The sequence below is a fragment of the Amblyomma americanum genome, chromosome 3 (assembly GCF_052857255.1).
Source record: "Amblyomma americanum isolate KBUSLIRL-KWMA chromosome 3, ASM5285725v1, whole genome shotgun sequence".
NCBI lineage: Eukaryota > Metazoa > Arthropoda > Arachnida > Ixodida > Ixodidae > Amblyomma > Amblyomma americanum.
Genome location: NC_135499.1, coordinates 226,483,151 through 226,502,453, shown reverse-complemented (window position 1 = coordinate 226,502,453; position 19,303 = coordinate 226,483,151). Strand labels below are relative to the sequence as shown.

Genomic DNA, 19,303 nt, shown 5'->3' with positions numbered 1-19,303 from the left:
TGTAATAAGTAACTGCTTGTTTTCGCCAAACTGACGGCTACTGTACTTCTACCGCTTCCACCTGTACCCGTGTTTCCGCGGATCGGCGCAACCCGAGCCGCCGATATCAAAGGTGTGTGCGCGCTTACGCATTCGACAAGGTATGTGTACTCGATGCGGAACACTGCAACTTGTTCGATAACGTGGAAGTGTATCAGCTGTCTTGCTTATCGTTTGGGAAATGCAAGTCACGGGCATATTGCTGTATCAGCGGGGTTGTATAAACCGTTGAGCACCGCCCCTTTGCTTATCACCTGTCTCCTGGCTTTTAAAAAGGGAATGAGTGCAGCACTGAAGCTCTAAAGGAGCTAAACGACGTCTGCTGACAGAAGGATTGTGCCGTTGAAGTACTGGGTACGCTTTATGCATTGCTGTGCGCTTCTGAGATTTCGCCTCGCCTTGCACTTGAGGCGCACGCCGCTGAACTAAACTTTCACTTGCGAGAAAGAAAGTTAGATTGTGTTTTTTGCAGGGAGATGGAAATAGCACCTAAGTTACTTTGGCTCAATGAACTAGCCATAATTTAAAAACTAGCCAGAGCAGTCTAGTGGGTAAACGTAGGGCATTTGTTGCGAGGATATCGGTACGCAAAACTTTCGTCATCGTTTTGGCGCGTCGTCGTCACCCGTAGCTCCTTCCCAGATTTACCTTATGCGATCTAGCTGGTGCAGATATACCTTGCTTTCCTCATATGTGTATACCCGACAGTCTGCAGCCTGTGCTACTAGATGAATTCCTAAAAAAGGAATACCGAAAGAATACGTCGCCCGAACTGCTTTTTTCCAACACACAGTCTAGCTTTATTTAATTTAATTTCAGTGAAATAAAATAAAGGCATGCGGATTTGCAGCACATTAGTGAGTGAAATGCTAGACTGCCTGTGTAGTTTTGAAGCTTCAGCCCACATTTTATGCCAAATGGCCGAAATTCACTTGCATTCCCACACTGTAGCGTTTTACTATTTTATGCTGATGGTTTGGTGCATAGAAATTCCCACTCATTATTCTAGTTTTCACACAGCTTCCTACGACCCTAACGTGTTGTTGATGCTTGTGCTTTGCAGGAATATGGGCTGCCTGCCATTGCTGTTTGCAGCTGTGCTGTGCTTCAGTGCTGTCACAGCATTCAAGGCTGCCGTTTATGAGCATGTGCAAGTGGTTGACCCATCTAATGACAGGAACAAAACAGTTGAAGCCAACTTGAGAGCCTATGCAAATGCAACTCTGAATGCAGCTAAAGAGGTGAGGTCCCTCATATTTCATTTCCTATTAAGGTAAAATCATGTGTGTGTGAAATCACTAATCCACTGTACCAAGTCTTTTTTTTTTTTCTCTTTAATTCGAGGAATGTGTGGTAAGGCATAGTGAGAAAATGGGAAGGGAATGTATGAAAACTGAGCGAAGACATGATGATGATAATTAGTTTTGAAGTCAAAGTTCTCTTTGCAGTATGCGACATCACATTCATTCACATACATATGGACTGACTTCATATTCTCAAAAGCGTTGAGTAGACAAACGTACAAGCACGACAGTTAATGGATGCTCATGAACAAAAATCATTTCCCACCCCCACCCCCATTTTTCAGTATTGAGCTGCGTCTGTGTTCCAAGTTAACTTTGTTTGCATGGGCATTTTCGAAGTGCAAATACCATTGGTGCCCCAAAAAGTAGTTCGCCATACAATTAAAGCGAACAGAGGCACATTTTGTTATGACAAAACTTAATTACCATAACTGGCAGCCTCCTGGACTTCGTTTTACTCCTGCCACAATTTCGTCCTGTGGCTCATAGAGACTTCGAGAAGTATGACATGTAGGAGTATGATGAGCAGCAGGTAGGTTGAATCGTTCCAACTCCATCTGCACCTAAAAAGTAGCTCACACTCTGCGAAAATTACAGCCAGAAGACCCAAACATTGAGCACCTCACAGCTTCTGCCATGATTTTTAATGCTGGCACTTTGTTTTGTGCCGCTCTTTGTTTTCATCTGAACACTCACCGGGGCTTCGAGAAGAACGAATGATACACGGCAGAGCAATACAGTTTCATGGATGCACTACCTCCGCAACGTAGATTGCTATCTATGAAACTTTCGCAGTCCTGACATCCCGAAAGTCAGCGTGTTGAGATGTTGTAATTGCAACAGCCAATCGACGCCACCGCTATATAGCACTTCCTCTTGCTGGGTAACTAAACTGGATCTGTGGATTTGGGCAGAAAATTTCTGGATTTGCATCTGATACGAGGCAGAAACTTGACATGCTAAATCTGGTAAAAAAAAAAAAAAAACTCCTTTTTATTTGCAGGTTTTTACATCACATTTTATCTATTGTGAAAGTGACAAAATGTGACTGCCCAGGATAGGGCTTAGTTTCCTGAATTTCAATATTTTCACTTCTGCCATGTTAGTAGAGATGATAAAGGAAATTGTCTGTTTTTATTTATTTTTTTTTTGCAGTGGAAGTAACCTTTTCTTGTCAGCTATAGCAAGACAGGGCATATAAGCTTGAGGTTTTTCTAAGTGAGTTTTTTTATATGGATTTAGTAAGAATACTGTGGTCCTCATAAGCATATTTATCATAATTTCTGAAGTCGAGCAACAGCATAGTTTACAAAGATAAGATCTGAGCCACTCGTAAGGGCCCAGTGGCTTAAACGTCCAAAACAAACCTAAGATTGTCCCTGTTGCACAGCAGAGCCTGAATTGTTGCTTTCCTCTTTCGCCTCCTCAGGCACAGCACTGGTTGTGGGAGTAGCCTGTGACCTACTGACTTGTACGGGAGCACCACTTGAGGAAGACTCTTTTGCTCCTGGGCTTGTAACAAGCACATCTCTCTGGCCAGACTGCGCGGTCTGCAATGAACTAGAAGCGCCAGATTCTTGTGCTGGGGAAGCATTGCCATCTTTCAAAGGGCTAAAGTATGTCGGCTGCCTTTCCGCTGTCGCTCCAGCACACTGGATCACTGCATACTGGCCTGTTACCATCCAGTCTGGCGACCGCTGTGCCACCTCATTGGCGATTACTGGCTCGATACCTGCTACAGTGTCTGCCTTCAACGTGCGCAGCGCGCAAAGGAAGGTTGGCTCAAAGCCCCTGAGGGCATGCTTGAAGGAAACTGTGGGGTCCCAATCCAAGTCACCCACAAGTTTTCGGTAGTTCAAATCACCTTTGAAGAGTACCAGATCTGAAGACTGTAGGAGCTTGTAAAGGTCCGGTCGCCTGGTTGCCATCTCAGCATAGTCAAACGACTGTGTCCAAAAGACATCGTCCATCACGAACCAAGTGCCGTCCATGATTCGACGCTGGCACCGCTCACTTAGGCTCTGTGTGGCTGAGTGATCACTGTCCTGCATTTCACGAAGAGTCCAAAACAGGTCACGCCGCATCACATCCGACACATACCAAGGTATAGCCTTGACGTGGATTGTCACACTGGCCACATAGCCAGTTTCGTGAAGGAAGTCCAGGAGAGCCAAATCAGTGGCTAGCTCATAGCCTGCATTGTCCACCACACAATGCAGCCGAGTGGGCTCTCCGTCGTGGTTGCGTTCATGGAGCTTGCATAGGTGCTGCCACAGTTTGTCTGCATGGTTGGAGATAATGTACGGCCGGAGCCCATCAGTCTGCTGCAACATACTTGCCTGGCCCGAGCTGTCAGCACCACAAGACAGCGAGAGGTCACACCGGTTTCCCCAGAGTGATACTTCAATCAACCTGCAGAGTTCAATCGGAAGGTATAGGCTATCAGTACAAACACAGATCCTGTTGAGCATTTTGAAATTTAGTTATACACATGCATTATGACTGCAATATGCCCATGCAGTTTAGTCGGTTTCACATTTTCTGGTTGGGCCACCATGTGCAGACCTGGCATAAAATTAGGCTTGGCATATAATTTGTTCGCTTTTTTAAATGTACTGCACAATGGCCATCCAGGGAACGAGACAGGTGCTCACCTGTATGTACTCTGTTTAAGAGTCTCCAGTGTGGCTTCCCGATGAGTGTTCTGGTGCACAAAGTCGCACAGGATGCGGACTGCATTGAAAGAACCGTAGAGAGCATCCTGCTTAAGTTTCCTGAAGGGGTCATAGTCTTTCAGCCTCGACGTCACCTGAAATGCCTCAAATATGCGCCGATAGTAGTACGTCTCTATATAGAGCCAGGATGCCTCGTACCAGCGAGGTGGACAACCCTTGTCAGCCGTGTAGCTGTCCAGCACGCGGTTCCACACTTGCGCATCTTCAAAGTTGTCCTCTATGCGCACCATTGGCTTGTTGGTGACCATCTCGTTGCGCAGCTTGGCAAGGCGTCCGACCACGAGTTTGGTCTCCTCACGTGCCTCGGCACCCATCAGTCTCTCTATCTCCATCCGGTCCCTGAACACGGTGTCAATCACTTTGGTCAAGATGACCGGCAGCCTGTCACGTACCGTCTTGTAGGCAAAGCCCTTGGTGTTCTTTGCGCTGAGGGGCGGCGGATTCGGCAACGCTTCTGGAGGCAATACCGCGGGCTTCCTGCCTTCTTTCTGCGTTACGCGCCAAATCGTTGGTGCAGGCAGAGACTGCTTCCATAGAGGAACCCTAGCCGGCTGCTGCTGAGCATCAGGTTGAGTCGGCTCTGTCTCTTTCTGCTGTGCTGCGGTGGCCGTTGCTTCCACCGGTAACTCGGGCGCCCGCTTCGGAGTTGCCTGCTTGCTCCTCGCTTCGGGCGTCTCCTCCTTGTTGTCCGGCACACCAAGCTCGGACGGCTCGCTAGGCGTCGAGACGAACGGGCCTCCGTCGATGTCCGTGTGCCAGGCGGGCACTACTGCAGCGTCCGAATCGGTGTGCCGCAGCTCTGCGCTGCCTGTCTGCATCTGCACCGGTGTCGCAGCAGTCGGAGTTTGCTGATCAACAGATCGCCGGGACGTTGGGGTTGATTTTTCGGAAGCGCTGTGCCTTTGCTCCCTGACTGGCTCGTAAGTCGGTGGTGTCGTCGACGGAGTGTGCTGGTGCGCTTGACGTGACGTCGCGGCAGGCTCTTTCGAAGTTGGCGTTTCCGGTTCTCCGACAGAGTGGCGGGACGACGATTTTTCTGAAGCTTCGCGAGAATGGGCTTGCATGGATGACCTAGCTGCGGAGTTCTCGTGTTCGATCCCCGCCGGCTGTCTCTCTGCAGATTGCGACAGGTTGTCGAGGGCGTTTGCGTGCGATTTCGACCTTTCCAGCGAACCGCTAGCAGACGCCGAATGTTGCTGACTCGCGGTAGTGCTTTGATGAACATTCTCAGATGCGTCTGCAGTTTTTGGTTGCCGCGATTTCGGCGACGGAGTTGCCATCGCTGCGTAGCCTGCGGTATGCAGTGAAAGCTTACAAAAATGGACGTACGGTGGCGTTAGCTTCGGTGGTGACAATGGCGATGCGACTGCCATCCCTAGGAGGACCGAATGGGGAATGAAAAAGAAAAGTGCTCATGCGCAGGCCTCGGTTATCATTTGTTCTAGCCGACAAAACGGAGAGAGAGGGGGCAATACGGACAAAAGTGTTTTTCTTAGAAATAATACCACCCCGTAAAACCAACAACTGTGAAACCGTAATCGGGAACCCTGGACCGTGCCCGGGACAGATAAGATAATGAATCGCTACCGTGTATTTTAGTTCCCTGCAGGCCTCGTCTATCTGTGAAGAGCCTGCCTTTTCGTCCGCGACGGTTACACATATGGAGGGGGCGCTGTTGAATGAGCGGCATCCATTATGAGCAGCTATGACTCACTCGCAACTGGATAGAAAATGCAACTTTAAAAAACGAGCGGTTCTTGTATTACTCCGCTTACCAGTCTCAATAGCAAACGAAATCTGCTTTGTAATGCTTGCCTATATCAAACAAGCCAGAAGAATAAAAATTCTTGCTCATGTCGTGAGAAAAGCTTTATCAACGGGCTACTTTTGGTTGGGGAGGGATTCTGTGTGGAGGGCAGGGAGGTTATATTATTATAACCTCTTTGGTGGAGGTCATGAATGTGGGCAGAGACTGTAGGAGTCCCACCAGCTAGCCCATATCTGTATGTCTGCCTTCCCTTTAATAGTACAGCCTTTCAGCTCTATTTTAGTTTAAAAGTCCTGTCTTACTTTTTTAAAAGTCTGAGCGTAGTAAGGATCTTGGAACCTGTACTCTAGGGGATACAAGTGCTCAGTATGACGAGCGCCCGTAAGAAAATGTATCAGTGACATATTGTAATGCAGTGTCCATTCATGCTAGGAGGTAAGGGTTAGGGGTGGGGGGACATTTTAGAATGTCCTCGGAATGGTGTTTGAATGTTTGCCTTGATGTGTGCATGCACCAAGCTGCTGGTAAAGTCAAAAAAGAAATTGCGCCTTATCAGAGTGGCAATGTGCACCGGGAAGCATGCCATCTTGTCGACTCATCATGTGGGCTGCGTCTCCCATGAAGCCTAAATCAAGCAGAGTAGATGCTTACATATGAGCACCCCTTTGGCACAAGAAATGGACGCGCCATTGTCAGACCTGTACGGGACACTAGTGAAGCTGCCTTGCATTTGAGCCAGCAGCTGCGTGGCCTGGGCACTTTTGTTCCCGATAGTACTTTAAAACTGCTGCACTGCTATATTAAAGGGCTGACAGAATGGGTAGATCAGTGTGCCTTCCCAGTGTTGAAAATCAGTTGTGCCATGCATAATACAGAACACATTACAGCAAGCTTATTGCTTGGTATCAGCCTGCACTCTGATATCTGAAAACATACTGTAGTCAATTCAAACAGACATGTGTTCTCCCCCACCCCCCCCCCCCCCCCCCCCCAAAAAAAAATGTAAAGACAGCTTGGTGCTCAGGCCGATTTTCGGAGTTTGCAAAACGTAAAATTTCTGCCACTATAAAATTCTCTTCTGCCTGGCATCCAGATATGACTCTTGTAGCAGTGAATGCAAACTCACTCACAAGTAGAGGTGCTTGTAAGGTGAAGTTAGAAAAAAAGAAAAGTACTTGACCTACAAACAAGGCATGAAAAGTAGTTATGCAATAAACATGGCAAAAGCGTCGCAAATAATGCCTCCCCACATTCCATGGAATGCAGGTTGCTCACTCATTATATTCCTACACTGCAAACATATCCAAAAATTTCGGCAGTCATGATACGTCATCATGCACAACTGCGACAGCATGCACACACTGCATCATCTCACCTAAGTGCTGCAACTGCAGAATAAGGCACTAGCAGCCTTGTGAATATAAAATCAAAATTCCGGACCAAAGAACATGCAACACCTTGACCAGAGGTTTAACAACAGCATCGCTGAAAGTCGTGTACCAACAAAGGCAATGCATTTGGCATGTCTTGCAGGTAGAAATGTCTTAACTGTTAAGTTGGCCACTTCTCTTACTGCAGTTGCACCGTGTCTGATGAGAAGTATTATTGAGGTCTTGCATTTCAGACCTTGCCATATCGTGGACAGACCGCTTCGGAGAAGAACAAAAAAACTTCAGTGGAGGCACTGTGGGATCCTATATGTCAGTGTCTTTGTACTGTGAGCTTTTCTCTTCTTGTAGTCGCTGTGCAAGCGCGTCACCTCCAACACTGTGTGTCTGGGTACATCCTTCCTATGCCGTCGTTTACATGAAAACCCTTCTATTTCAAATTGAATTGAATATTAATGGATTATTTTAACAGGGTAAATGCCGTCTCATGCTGAGAGAGACCTTCTGCATGCACTGCTGCTTCGTCATTTTACGTTACAGCTAGAAGCTGTTTGCTTATCTCTTTTATGGCGACCAGAGTTCTCCTAGGAGAGTCTCATTCAGCCTTCTTCTACTTGAGAACTGCAAAAATATCGCAACATGTTTTTGAAGTGCATGCTAGGGCAAGTTGTAGCTTGGTACTGGAAAGTCTTTTTTTTTTTTTTTAATCTTAATATGCTGCTGACTGCGTCTTTATGGGAACATTTTAATAATGCACCATCCAGCTTGCTTTTGTGGTAGCGAAGGGAAGGCAGTTTGCAGAAGCGGACTTCAAATTTCATTACGACTTTGTGCAGAATGCAGATATCATCGTTTTCCCGGAAGATGGCATCCTGTTTGGCTTCAAAGACCGGGAGGAAGTAAGCAAGTGGGCGGAGAACATTCCAGACCCTGGCGTACTGCCATGCAGCAGTAACCATACCACTCTGTTGGCCAATCTGAGCTGTTTGGCACTTAATAACAAAATATACCTGGTGGCCAATATCATTGACAAGAAGCCCTGTAATGAGAGTGACCATGGCTGCCCCCGTGACAAGACCAGGTTTTTCAACACAAATGTTGCTTTTGACCGCAATGGGACGCTTGTCTCAAGGTTAGTGCTTTGCTCCTCACTACGCCAGGTTTTCAAGTGGGTACCATCAGTGTACCACCCTTAAACAACTTGAGTCGCACAATCCCTATGGTTGGCTGTGATGGGAGCAGCCACCAGTCAGTGCAGTGGCACATCACTTAACCGCTGCCCCACTGTGTTGGTAGTGGTATGAGGACTCTCCGCCATTTTTTTTGTTCCTCCACGTATTGCAATCAAGGGTTAGGTAGCACCTTATTGGTCCTATTGCTTATTTGTTGGCTCCTATACATACTACTGCATGCCATCTGACCCGTTCAGGAATGTATTGGCATACGGGGATATAGTGTATACATTTTTTAGATGGCACAAACTGAGCCAGGTATATGTTAAATTGCTTAGTCCAGTTTGATTCCTATTGGACTTGCAAACCGTAAAGCCAGCTCCATGTCTACGTCAGGTTGATTGTGATATCTGATACAGGTGAACTTGATGACAGCACTGAATGTGCACTCGCAACTTAAATTGAACAATCTCTTGCATATCTACATAATTATAGCCATTACAAAAATATACAATGCCAGAAACATTTTTCTTCAGAATTTCGCAACACTGCTGTGCATTTATCATTTCGGAGCAAAAAGATAGGCAGCTATAAAGGCTGTTTCTACTAAGAGTTAGTAATTTTTTAATTTAGGCTTTTTGCTTTGAGTTAAAAGAGCACTTTCTAGTGTACTGAGTGCAATACCCAGGATAAAATAACATGCCAGCAACAATACCTGTCAACTCGTGTTGGAAGGATGCACTGATGCACAGCTCCTGCCGCTCGCCGCTCCCACCCAGGCAGTGCGAAAGGAGCAAGTGACACGACGCGCGCCGCTGCGTGACGTGCACTCATTGGCGTGGCTCGTGTGCTGTTCACCCGTGTAGTTTTGGTTTCTCCCGTGTGTGGACCCAAAATTGTTTGTGCTGCAGCTGCGACGATAATCATATTTTCTAAAATCTAAAAATGATATGGGTATTACTACAGTGAGCTACATACCTGTGTCAATGAGGAGCCCAATTGTAATATTTAAAATTTAAATGTTGGCTGTTAATTAACTAGCATTCTAGTTAAGTCTGATATGTATTGTGATGCAGAATACTGTCAACACCCTACTGAAGAAAGCATACTTTTAACTCAAAAAACGTATTTTAAAAAATTGTGTTAACAGTCCTTGGTCAAAATGCCCTGTATACATAGGCACAAAGCTGTCGGCTCAGGCATGGACCACTCTTTCCAGGACTCCACCCTCTGGCGAAGACCAACTTCGTCAACCGAATTCGAACCCGGGGCTCTAGCCCCAGCTGTGGTGCGGGGTATAGCTTCCCTCAGCCATTCATAGGATACTGTGGCTATTTGTGTTTGTTCAGTGGCAGTCATGCATGGCCCGCATTAATCATTTCAGGAACCAGCTAGCACTGATAGCTCATCATACCCTGAGAGTGAGCGGCTGAAATTTTTTTTGCCAAAGGCTATTCCTGAAGCACCCTGCTGGCTGTGTGTCTTCTACCAGGTACCACAAGAATCATCTCTTTGTCGAGCCCCTCATGAGCCCTGCAGACCCACCCGAGTTTGCTGTTTTCGACACAGACTTTGCCCGCGTTGGCATGTTCATCTGCTTTGACGTCTTCTTTGCTGAGTCGTCCCAACTGGTGGATAAGCACAATGTGACTCTGGCTATCATGAGCAGCTGGTGGTTTGATGGACTTCCTGGCTGGTATTCGGTGGCTGTGCAACAGGCCTGGTCACTTCACAATCGCATCCCCTTGCTGGCTGCTGGCATCCAGAATTTTGAAAGGTAAGCGGTTGATTTTCCTGAGATGCCCTTCATGTAAATGGAGTCTCTTGGCTGACTGTAAAGGTCTCTGAGCTATGCACTGTGATTCGTATGGTGCTCTCGGGGAGCAGGATGCTTAAGAAAGTGAAGACTACTGCTCACCAAGAGCGCCTAGGTAGCTGCAGGGAGGCCGTTGGTGGCCACGCGGGGGCTGGGGCTCGTTGGTAAGCTATGTCGGTTGCATGGGAAGCAGCTTTGGATTTCTGAAAAGCAAAGCGGGATAAAGACAGCTTTATCCTCTTAGGACTTTGACTGCCAGTACATCTGCTTCGGTTTATGAGCAGTCTTTGTGTCTGACTTGCAACTTATGTTCTCATCTGTGTGCGTCACATTTCTGAAATTGCAAGTTTTGATACTTTAAAGATGAAGATTACAATCCCTGTCACCAGGAAGTTATGCAGTTTTATTTTGCTCCTTTTTAGATAAAATTACTCAGGCTCAGCATCCACTAATTGCAGTTTCTGCATGTAATGCGGGAACATTGGTGCATATGCCGCTCAGTTTCTGTTTTTGCCACAATGAATTCAATTGTGGCTTGTAGTTCGTGACTTTTATCAGGAAGAAATGCCATTTTTCACGTTATGATACGGAAGTACATTTGCACAAAAGTAGTTCAGTCTTGCGTATGTGGTATGCAAGTAAATGTGAATGCTTCAACTGATAAATTTTATAGTGCTTATTTTTTCTTTAGATACGAAGAAACATAAACTAAAGGAAGTGCATTTAGAGTCCGTGAAGTGTTATCACTTCATTGCAACTGACTTTTATTTGCGGTGTAATAATATTGCTTGAATATTTCATCTCAATGATATTAGGTGAAGTTTGTGGCATCTAAGGGCTAGTTAACTTTCCTTGCCTTTCTTTTATGTTACTCTCTCTCTCTGTTTCTTTCTGTGTAGCACCTGAAATAAAAAAAAGTAGCTGTTTGCTTGTTACCTCATTAAATTGTGTTCTTAGCATGATCAGGATCAGAATGTTATTTGTTCCATAAAGTGCAGTGCCTGAAGTGTTGTGCAGATTATTACACAAAATGTAGACAGAGACTAGAGTGGAAATCTGATGGGGGGGGGGGAGTCTATCACCAGCCACAGTGGCTCTGTGGCTTTGATGCTCGGCTGCTTATCTCAAGGTTACGGGTTCGATTGCGACCGCAGAGGCCATGTCTCTATGGAGGTGAAAAGCAAAAGGCACCAGTGTGCTGTGTGGTGTCTGGGCACGTTAAAGATTCCCAGGTGGTCCAAACTGACCCGCGGCCCTCTACTACAGTGTTTCTCGGAGCCTACATATTGCCATGGGCTGTTAAGCTCCATCATTTACAATTTACGAGGTCTAGGAGCCTCAGAGGGTGAAGCCTCCACTCTCCAGAAGTACCACCCACCATTCGCCTTCCCACTGTACTCCCCTTGCTAGGTGCCCACCCGTCTACAGCCATTCTTGATTCAACTCCCCATCCGACCCCTATCCACCTTCACCAACTCGTATACCTCCACTTCACCTCCTCCACCTGCTAGAAGCCTATGCAGCAGAGGAAAGGAAAAGCGATGGGGAAATCAAGCTGAAAGCTTGTTTTGTAGCCAACGCGACCTTTGTCCATCTTGGTGACCTTTTTTCATTTAGGTAGCAAGTTCAGTTTATGTCAAAATTTATTCATAAGCATGCTGGTTCCATACACTATTTGAACTTAAGTTTGAAGAAAAGGCCTTATCCAATTTCATTCCAGCTTTTATAAATGAAGGTGTACAATCTGTTCAGTGATATACTTTGAGACAGTGTTGTAATATTCTCTTGTGGGGGCTACAAAATAATGAATAAGGCCTTGTTAGCACAGGTGGCATTAGCATGGCATGGCACGGCATGTGGGGTTTAATGCATTAAACCTGCATGTGGCCTCTGAGAAAGTCATAGTGGAAGAATCCAGATTCGATTTGATTTTGCGCAGCGCATGGCTGTTTTTGTATTTCACTTCCATCGTATTGTAGCTATTCTGAGTAGTTATAGGTAAGCTGACAGCAAGAAAAATCTTGAAGGTTGTTTAAATATTTTGCAGTGTAATTGAAGGACTGATTTACCGAAGTGGCCTTGTCAGAACTAAGAGTGTAAAAAATTGTGCCGCCACTGTCTAGAAGACGTCGAAGTAACGAGCGTTAGCTGTTTGGTAGTGCAATCTATTGTCCATGCGATGTATTACCACGTGATTAAGCTACTTTCCATGCCTCACGGCGAGCGGGCGCCTACCGCCTTGTGAGCTGCCGAGTGCCTAGCTACGTCACGGCCGCCATGTTAAGCTTAATCGTAACTAAATATTAACCTAATTATGCTATATTTGTGTCTAACATGTTCTACTCATCGAGTCCGTTATGAATATGCCATTAGTTAGATCTTGACATAATGGGTTAATTAATTACAAGCAATTAAATATAAGCCAAGCCATAACTAGATATGAACTTCATTAGTTAAAATTGGTGTGGTACATGTTCTATTCATGTAGAGGACTCCAAATATCTAATTCTTTTTATGATCTCATTAATTCCTGTGTTGTAAGCTATTAAACATTGTCACATGACTAGTTATTTATGATGTCACAAAATCTGTGACCTCACCAATCGATCACCAGTTTGATATACTAATGACGTCGCCAATCACACACCAATTGGGTTGCTATATCTGTTTACTATGGGGGCCGCCATCTTGAATTTCTCGGAATTTGAAAATTTCACGCAGAAGGGAGGTGGTGGCAGACCCCAAGAAATCGAGAAATGTGGTGAATAAGAGCTAACGCTCTTAAAAGGGCTGCCAAACACTGCTTGAACAGATGCTGGCTATACTTCAGATGGATTCCTTGTCACACAGATGCTGACTCAAAAAGAATTACAGGAATCGATGCACAGGAACGGGAGTTATTCATGAAGAAATTTAAAAATACAAGCGAACAAAGTGCTGCCCTTAACTCTACTTTCGTGCGGCTTCCCATTCGCATTTCACTTTCCCAATGACGACACGGGGCGGGACCAATCAAAACAGCCTATCTGAGCACATTGTGGAAGTTTGCACACCATGGTTGCCCAATTGCTGTAACTCGTTCTTGCCAAGGCTGGTAGCGCCATTTTCATGGTTACAACAACCATGTGAATGCCCAGCTGCCCCTTTGCCCAAAATTTAAGGTAAAACCTGTTCACACGTGAAGTGCTGGAATTCTTGTGCTCCCTTCAACTGTATCCTTCACTCCCTGTAGTGGTTTCTCTGTTTGCATCTTTCTTCTCTCCTTGGCAGAGTATTGTTTCAGTTGCACCACAGTTGATGGTCCCGTTTCTTTTCCCCTTGATTTTTACTTGTTTTTCTTTGTTTTTGTTTTTTTTTTTTTGACAGAGCTAAGACTCTGTTCCTCTCAAAGAGCATAGGTACACAGCTCTTTACATTGCATTGATGATATGTGTGCTGTTCCACTGTACAGGGGATCCCTTGGGAGTGGCATCTATGCAGGAGTTCGTGGTCCCCTCAATTACACCTACAGCCCAGATAGCAAGAGCAAACTGTTGTTCGCTGACCTTGCTGCGGGCACCCCCACCGAGCCCAGGCAAGGATTGCATGCTCACTGCTAATACTTTTTACGCACTCGTGTAGCAACAAAACCTTGCATCCAGATCAGCACAAAATTCTGACGCTAAATGGTGAGAACGAAACAAGAGACGGTTACTAAGGTTGTATTGTTTTAATTTCTTGCTTCCTTTATGTAGCTTTGACGGGCCCATGAAAGAGTTTTGAAGGTGGCTGTAAAATGTGTGCATTACGTAGAGTAAAGATTATTGAGTGTTGATGCCACTTACAAGTCCATGAAAGCAAGCTGATAATTTACATTTTTTTTTTTTCATATTACCATTTCCACGCCTCGAATGATGACATGGTATGATGAAATGTAGTTTTCAAGGTCACACTCGCTTCAAAGAAAGTTTTTTTTTTTTTTTTTTTCACAGCCTTGCGTGTAATGTGGTAAATGGTAAGGTGCGTCGAGTGGGCATCATGCCATTGTAAAACATGAAACCACACACATAAACAAAGGTCATCACTAAGGCATTTGCACTTTTATGCTACCTTTCTCTGGTGCCTTGCACTCAGAATACAATGAGTGGAACATCTTTTAGGGAAAGTTGCAGCATTCTGCAGCCGGCAGTTTTCATGCTCCCTCATGAAGTCTAAATGCAAAGAATGGTCTTTCCCGCGTTACTTATTACTGCATGATTTCCCATCCTTAATTTAATAATGTCCGATTAGCTTTACGTGTTCACTAAATTATAATGAGGGTGGGTGAAAAGTCGGTTTGTTTGTCGTACATATATTATTGTCCAAGTTGTGCAGTACACATTTGTATTGCCTAAATTAGCTGCACTGACATTCGACACTATTCAGAAACATTTAATTCTGTTTGCAACTAATTCTTATTATTTGTACTATTCGCTCTGCAACCAAGATTTTGATATTTGCATTCCTCTAAAAAAATCCCACTTGTAGCATAAAATTCATAAATATTGCGAGGTATTGAGTTGTGTAACTGTTGCCCCTTTTAAATAGAGGTGCAGTGTCTACAAACCTGAAAAGCTGGATCACATTTTTCATGGGTTTGTGCACTTTGGTTTAAAGCAGACCATGAGTAACTTTTACTGGAGATGTCAGTTTACAACATTTACGACATAGTAGATATTTTGACACAGGTACCATGGTGACGACGTGCACCCTCCCAAGCGCCATGTCAATACTGAGGACATGAGCGGCCATGCATCTCAGGAGCTTTCAGCTCCCAGCGGCGATAGCCGTGTATGCCATGGGGACTTCTGCTGCTCACTCTCGTACGAGACGTCCGGCTTGAATGACAAGTTTGTGCTCCTTGCTAAGCACGGATTACAGCGCCTTGCCAATTACATGGACTTTGGTTTGCAGGTAATGTCTTAACTGAAGCTGTAGGCATATTATGTACCTTTAAGTAAGGGGGGGGGGGGGGGGGGGGGGGGGGGGGGGGGGGGGCATGATGACGTCATCTACGGTGCCGGTACATTTTCAACACATAAACACTTGCTTTGTGGAAAGAAAACTAACGCCACTGAAAGCAAAGGCCACAGAGCGCTGTGTGGTAGCATCCAGCAATACACAGCACGGTGTGGTTGGCGGCAGCGGAAGTTTGAAATATTGCTATCCACGACGTCGCACTGATCTTCTCCACACTCCTCTGGTGCTGCGAGTAGAAGCAAAATTTAATCGATTTCGTCACCATTTTAAATGCTAGCGTAAAAAAACTTGGCATGCTTTACCTACACCCTCTCACCCTATATAGATTTGAATCCTCGAATATTGTGGAATCCTCAAAGTGGTGTTGTTACCCTTTCAAGGGACCCATCTGACTCTATTTTAAAGGGACATAGTACAACATACAACAGTTACCTTATTTCTGGAACTGTTTGTGCTACCACACATGCCACTCCCAGTTTCAGCTCCTGCTTTGTCCTGTGAACTAGTCTCTTCTCTTCATGCTGCTTTCACTGCTCAACCTCCTTGCATGCCACTTTTGCATTTCACCGCATCTTTAGCTTCTCATTGTTGCCACTGTCCTTCATTGTGGGCTGGTCGCTTCCATCTTCCATATTCTTACCCAGCACCGCACTCTTCTAGCTGCACTTCATTTACTACAAAGGGTTTCTTATGCACCTGTCTCAGACCTGCAAAATGTCCCGTGTCTTCTTATGGAACATCATACCAACACTTATAGCCGCATGCATCACCTGGCCAGCTGGGACTCTGCTGTGGTCTGGACAATACATGATCTCATCTTCACCTCCTGTTGTGTCTGTTTTCTGCTGCACTCTTTAATACATGCAGACTCAAATCCAAGCATTTTTGAAATAGTTTAACTATGCCCATTAATGCTATTGGCTCTAATTTGGGACAGTCAAGGCACCGTGCATGTTCACAAGTGCAAAATCGTTGGTTCATCGAGATATGTGAAGGTCCGCAATTTTGCGAACGCCCAAGTAATATTTACTCAAACTAAAGGAGTGTAATGGGTTCGTGCGCCTGTCTGACATTTAAAAGAAAGAAAAAGGCATGAATCTAACATCACTCCAGCATGAAACTGAAAGCTTTTTGAAGCATGGTTATCTTCATGGCAATTTTTGCCTGATCCTTCATGTTTTCATATGCTGTTTTGTGTTCAGGTTTTCCTGCTTTTAATCAAGATACACTGTGATATCAGAAAGATGAGTTAGTGGTTTTACATAAATTTTGACCTACGGGCTCCTGGTATAAAACATAATGAAGTTTCTTTGAATGATCTCTTTGCTCGCTACAAGGCCTGCTTCAAAGCATTCGCTATTGGGTAATCCATTCACCTTAATTAATGAAATGGAAATGAGATAAGCACAATCGAGGGGGACTTCATAAGTTAGTTTTATAAGCTCTATCAATGAAAACCGCTTTTAGAAAGCCCATATAACTCCTTCCATCATCCCTTGAGCTGTTATCAGCTTTAGCTTTCATTACAACAGCTGCTTCTTTCGTGATGCCTTTGTGAGTGTGGCATCAAAGGTGTAGCGGTTAAAGGTCATAGCAGAGTCTGCATACTAACCTCTAAAGTTCACAGGGCATGGGAGCTGTGAAAGAAAATTTCCTCACTGCCAGATCTTGCACCCAAGTGTTGAAAGGTTGTGAAGGAATCCACTCTTCTTGCAGCGTCTTTTGAAATGTTTATGTAAACTGCGGGGTTTTAAAGGGGGAGAAAACCACATCCTTTGCTCATCCACTGCTGAGAGACGGGGCCCCTGCCTCACCCTATGATTGCAAGGGCAGCAGAGCACAAGCTAATCATGGCGGGCTGGCTCTTGGAAACAAAGGAACATGACACATGTTGACACAAATGCATTTATTGCTGTTGTTCACCTATTGTCAGTGCAAGGAAGGCGCTTTATGTTTGGATAGGACGAGCTCGCAGGATACTTTCTTACCATCTGTGGCTCTTGTGCTATGATGGCCTTCATAGCTAACATAAATTAACAAGAACCAGGATGTGCCATTGCAGGAAGGTCATTTGGGGAAGCTGCATTAGGGGACATGCCAGTGGTGAGTCCTCACAAAACTTGTCCATTTTCTCTTTACAATAACTGTTATATCTCCACACCTAGGTATGCATTCTGGCTGTTTGCAACTCGACCGACCATGAAGTCTGCAAATCCTTCCCAACTAAGTCATCGACAAAGTTCTCCAAGCTGCAGCTGACTGGAGAGTTCACAACGTCGGCAGTATTCCCTATACTGGCTTCAAACGAGCTGGCCCTGACCCCCAAGTCAATGTGGCGTTTTGAGTCGACTGCAAACAATGTGAGCACCCTGACTCTGGACCAGGAGAAGGGCAAGGACGAGCCCATTCTGCAAGCTATGGTGTATGCCCGCCTCTACGAAAATGATAGATTTGTCCACTGATCGGCTGCAGGCTGCTCAAGATGGTTAGGGTCCCGGTGCTGTTTGCACTGCCTATGTGCAGCAGTCTGAATGCTCCTTGCTTCCATGTTTAAATTTTTGGCCTTAGGAAAAGTGTTTGTTACATATTTTGTTAAAAGCTTTGGTTGCCATTTGTTTCTTAGAAGTGCATGTGCTAAACCATACTGTTATTTCTTAGCGCAGGCACTCCTGAAGCTTTATTGCTTGTGAATGATATACTGAGGTTGTGGTTGGTATTGACAAGACATTTGCATAGTACAGGCTGGGTATCCGGTTTGTGTTATTCCTACGAGTTGACAAGCAGGTGACACTAAGCACTCCTGGCTCACAGGTACTCGGATACTCTGTGGCTTTGAGTGAATGCTCGGAGGAGGCATCTTCCTTCTCAAACTGTAGGGCTTGTTTTCTACTGATGTTGTACATGCACAGTGGCTATTAGTAATTGCAGTTTATTAATGTGCATCCTACCGCACATCTTAGTGTGAAACAGCGCAGTCATGTTGCATGCTGTGCCAAAGAACGCAAGTTATGCTGTTTAAACAGCTGGGTTCTTTGGTGGGTTTAATTGTTGCTAGCAGCCCAGTCAAATCCTCTGGTCTGATTAGTACATAATGGAACAAATTTTCCAGGGAGTGCAGTTGAATCTTTTTTTGGACTTTTTTATTTCGCAGTCACACTGTTAGTTTATTGGTTGTGTAAACATTGCTGAGTTTGTGTTGGCACCAGTTTGTATTGCTAGCTGATTTTTGCTTTGCAGTGGCTTATATTAGCATATATGTTTTTATTTTTATTTTGTGAAAAGACCATAACATTTGGGTCTGTTTTGTTTTATGTTTTCTGTGCTCCAATTTTTTTTTTAGGCTGAACTCGTAGGTTGGTGTACTGTTTAGTGTTTGAAAGATGGCTTGTCAATATAACTTTATTAAGCCAGTAGGCATTCTTCCCACAGTGTGTTTGGGCATATATCACACTTTTTTGCTGCATTGATATAAACTCATTTTGTTGATTACTAGTTATTGATTTTGTTGATTAACCAAGTAAAATTGACGTTAGGATAAGATTTACTGCTGTGATAGATATACAGTTGTAGAAGTGATTTTGTGTGCGTGTAGATGATCCAATCAATACAAATGACGAACAACGCTAGTACAAAGTATCTTTTTTTTTGCAAGCGTGCAATATTTCAGAATGCTACTTTGCGTATACTCACTGCCTCATCCGGTGAACCGCTTGTATGTACTGCAATTTTTTAAAGAACATAGTGAAGCGTGTGCCTTATTTTCTTTCTGATGTAATTGTCTGACAATAGTTTGTCAGGCTTTGATGAACAATAAAGCCTGTTTAGTGACCTGAAAAAGTTCCCGTTCAGTATCCTCCAGCAAGGTGGCAAATCGAAGCAAAAATAAACAGGGACACGAACTGCATTGTGTTACTGCCTACACGAAAATATGTGCAACAGGAACACATAGGACAGCTTTATTAGTTGGTATGAATAATCTGCTCCTTACTATCAGTTTTCCACTCTTTCAGCATTGCAAATATCCATAGCAAGCATTTATGATGGAAAAACCTTAAGGGTATGATGCAGCAGTAACTTGTGTAC

The 19,303-nt window shown here is 44.8% G+C and overlaps 2 protein-coding genes across 3 annotated transcripts; one reads left to right on the top strand and one right to left on the bottom strand.

The window, feature by feature from the left end:
• Positions 1–3: 3 nt before the first annotated feature.
• Positions 4–19,057, top strand: LOC144126268 (pantetheinase-like). 2 transcript variants are annotated; one of them, XM_077660347.1, is made up of 7 exons: positions 4–140; positions 1,103–1,280; positions 8,071–8,366; positions 9,899–10,183; positions 13,674–13,796; positions 14,929–15,154; positions 17,386–19,057. In XM_077660347.1, the coding sequence occupies exons 2-7, from the start codon at positions 1,107–1,109 to the stop codon at positions 17,680–17,682; spliced, it is 1,401 nt and encodes a 466-aa protein (XP_077516473.1). In that variant the 5' UTR covers positions 4–140; positions 1,103–1,106; the 3' UTR covers positions 17,683–19,057. The 2 variants fall into 2 exon arrangements, with proteins under 2 accessions (XP_077516473.1, XP_077516474.1); XM_077660348.1 differs by having other exon boundaries at positions 131–393.
• Positions 1,376–5,569, bottom strand: LOC144126266 (damage-control phosphatase ARMT1-like). Its single transcript, XM_077660345.1, has 2 exons — positions 3,998–5,569; positions 1,376–3,755 (listed from the first exon to the last, which is right to left on the bottom strand). Exons 1-2 carry the CDS (start codon positions 5,449–5,451, stop codon positions 2,711–2,713), a joined length of 2,499 nt encoding a protein of 832 aa, XP_077516471.1. The 5' UTR covers positions 5,452–5,569; the 3' UTR covers positions 1,376–2,710.
• Positions 19,058–19,303: the final 246 nt, after the last annotated feature.